This window comes from Stegastes partitus, unplaced genomic scaffold (genome assembly GCF_000690725.1).
Source record: "Stegastes partitus isolate 25-593 unplaced genomic scaffold, Stegastes_partitus-1.0.2 Scaffold876, whole genome shotgun sequence".
Lineage (NCBI taxonomy): Eukaryota > Metazoa > Chordata > Actinopteri > Pomacentridae > Stegastes > Stegastes partitus.
In genome coordinates this window covers 107,024-109,748 of record NW_007578607.1, presented here as the reverse complement: position 1 = coordinate 109,748, position 2,725 = coordinate 107,024, and the positions used below count along the sequence as shown (strand labels likewise).

The window sequence follows — 2,725 nt, the reverse complement described above, 5'->3', positions numbered from 1 at the left end:
TTGCAAATAACTGATATTATAGTTTAGATCTGAGTGTCCAGTGCTTTAGCTGTCAAGAGGATGGTATTTTCTCTAATTGTGTGGGTCTATAGACACAATGAAAACATGTAATTATGTTTTAAAAAAAACAGTGAAAAACTGGATTTTGGCCACTTGAAGCTGGCAGCAGCAGCAGCAGCAGCAGCAGTAGAGTCAAATTGACGTCTGTGTTCCAGGTCAAGCCCCTGATTGTGGAACGTTGGCACGCTACCAGGAAGCACACACTGCCGTACATTAGGTCAGTTTATGTGGTTCAGCGTGAATGCGCCAAAGGGGAACAATGATGGGGTCTTCTTGGTGGCATTATAGGGGCTAAAAGTGTCTGACTTGGTTGATGAAATGAAGGCTTTATGAGGAAAGGCCCAACTAGCAGATTTATTTTTAAATTTTTTTTTTGCATTGACTACCTGCCTGATACAACAAAGGTTATGGCTTCAAGAAAGAAAGGACACACAGCCCTGTTCTCTGGGAAAAAACTCACCACACAAATGATTTTAATTATTAATAACTCTACCTCATCATTTATGAATGGAAGCTAATAATGATGATGTTGTGTGTCTTTACCATGATAGTGTGTTTAATGCACTTAGCTCGTGTTTACAAATGAAGCTGCCTTTCTGTCAGCGTGTGTGTGTTTGTGTGCGCTAACGTGGGTGTGTCGTTGTGTGTCCAGTGTGTTTGAGTGTCTTGTAAACACCCAAAGTGTTGACAGACAAATGCAACATGTTCGGAGAGCGGCTGAAAAAAAAACTGTCCAGTGCCGTCAGTAGCTGCTCTGGAGCTTTTCTTTTATTGTCGTCAGCAGACTGAGTTTGGTTCGTTGTCCTGGAACTGTTTATTTTCAGAGATTTTCGCCCGTGTTCCCTGAAAAACTGATTGCTGACCTTGAAAACAGCTGATACAGAACATGTGGCGTGACTGAACAGCTACTAAATGTGGAGCCGAACACCGCTTCAGCACCCAGCTTCCCCAGTGTTAGTTTCATTCTGCTATCAACCTTCTTTTTTTTTTTTTCTGAATAGTGGTGAATTCCAAGAAAGACAGCGAGGGCGACGAGGGCGTCCAGGAGGCCTCCCTCTTGAGTAAACACAGCACCGACATATGGAGCATCGTGGAGGCCTTGTTCATCCAGGATGGACCTTTTCTGGTGGTCCGGCTCACCGTCATGACCTACTTCGAGGTCTTCCACCAGATGCTCATTTTCTTTGCCATTAAGAACTTCCTGGTGGTCATACTGAACATGTACAGGTTGGCTGTCATATGTCAGGACTTCAGACCCTCCAGGAGCCGCGGCGCGACGACCAGCGCCGTCCCGTGAGTCAACTCCTGGAACACGGAGAGACGTTACACCCAACGTTTTACGGCTACAGCCAGACTCGTAAAAAAAAAAAAAAAAAAAACTGCAGTTGGGGCTGGGAAAAAAGAAAAGAAATGCTTGCTTTTTGTTTTCTTCTCGCAATTTACTCGACTGTGTGAAATCAATCTGTTGAGAATAATTAATGCTGTTGGAAGCAGAAAACTGTGAGCAACCATTTTCTTACACTTACAGACTGAAGTTCAGATTCACACACTCCACTGCCAACTCATCTCGAAGCTCGTATTTCACCTCGTTGACATTAGAGTCTCTCCAAACCTCGACAACGCTGCCTTTAATTTAGCACTTCTGTGTGATTATGAGCACACAAACAAGTGGCTGGTTTGAGTGAATAGCTGCTGCGAGCAGAAGAAGGAAGCAGAACAGGAAAAAGCTGTGGGGGTCCAAGAGCAAAATATCCTGATATGATTACATGTTAACTGATATTGCACATTACAGAGTCTGGCGACACAATGCAATGCACTAAACTAGTTCCAAAGCACAACCTGTGTTTGTCAGAGCAGCACCTACAGTACTTGAAGCCAGGCTGCTGATTAGATAAGAATTTGGCAGATTTCTAGCGGTTTTGCGCCTGGCGTCTGGCTGAGAGGGCAGCAGGAACAGGAAGAGAGGAAGACGCAGCGATATAATGGATGACACGGAGGCTGTGAAGTGTTGACAGAAGCTGAGATCGAGGGAGAGCAATTTTCCTGTCTGAACCCAGACAGGAAGTTAAAAGTGATGACAAAAAAAAGCAAAAAAAAAAAGCAGCCCATGCTCTGGTTCTGTCGTCCGTTTAAGGGAACAACATGGAAAAATCTCTCCAAACTTTGATTGACCTTTTTTTTTGTGCCTCGTGGATTATTTCTAGTTACAAAAATGACACGTGTGTTATTTTATAGTTCAGAAAATAAGAAAAAAAAAAGTCTGATCTGAATTAGAAAGAGCTGGTTTTGGAAATCAAATGTTTTACAATTCAGGATCAGGGAATCACTTTGTGCCAGTTTTTTTTTTTAAAGCAACACTACATTTGGATCCCCCCGATCTAAACACAAACCTTTCAAAGTGACCAAATCTGGGTAACCAGTGCCTTAAATAAGACAACATATCATAATGTAGGTGGCTGGATGTGTAAAGAAAACAGACATCGTGAGGTCTCTGTAAAAGTTTTTTTAATTTTGATTTTTTCACACCTCATCTGACCCACAACAAATAAACACAAACAAATCGATCTCCTTTAAAAGTACATTGTGGATAATCAAAACACATTTTAAATCATAAAAAAAGCCAAATTTCCAACACCTAACAAAGAAAAGGCCGTTCACAGTTCTT

General features: G+C 42.2%; 1 protein-coding gene across 1 annotated transcript in view; it reads left to right on the top strand.

The window, feature by feature from the left end:
- LOC103365798 (transmembrane protein 26) overlaps nucleotides 1-2,147 on the top strand; it is an 11,436-nt gene extending 9,289 nt beyond the window's left edge. The window contains exon 6 of the mRNA XM_008293340.1: nucleotides 1,062-2,147. Coding sequence (XP_008291562.1) covers nucleotides 1,062-1,357 — 296 coding nt within the window. The 3' untranslated portion in view covers nucleotides 1,358-2,147. The remainder of the gene's footprint in view (nucleotides 1-1,061) is intronic.
- Nucleotides 2,148-2,725: the final 578 nt, after the last annotated feature.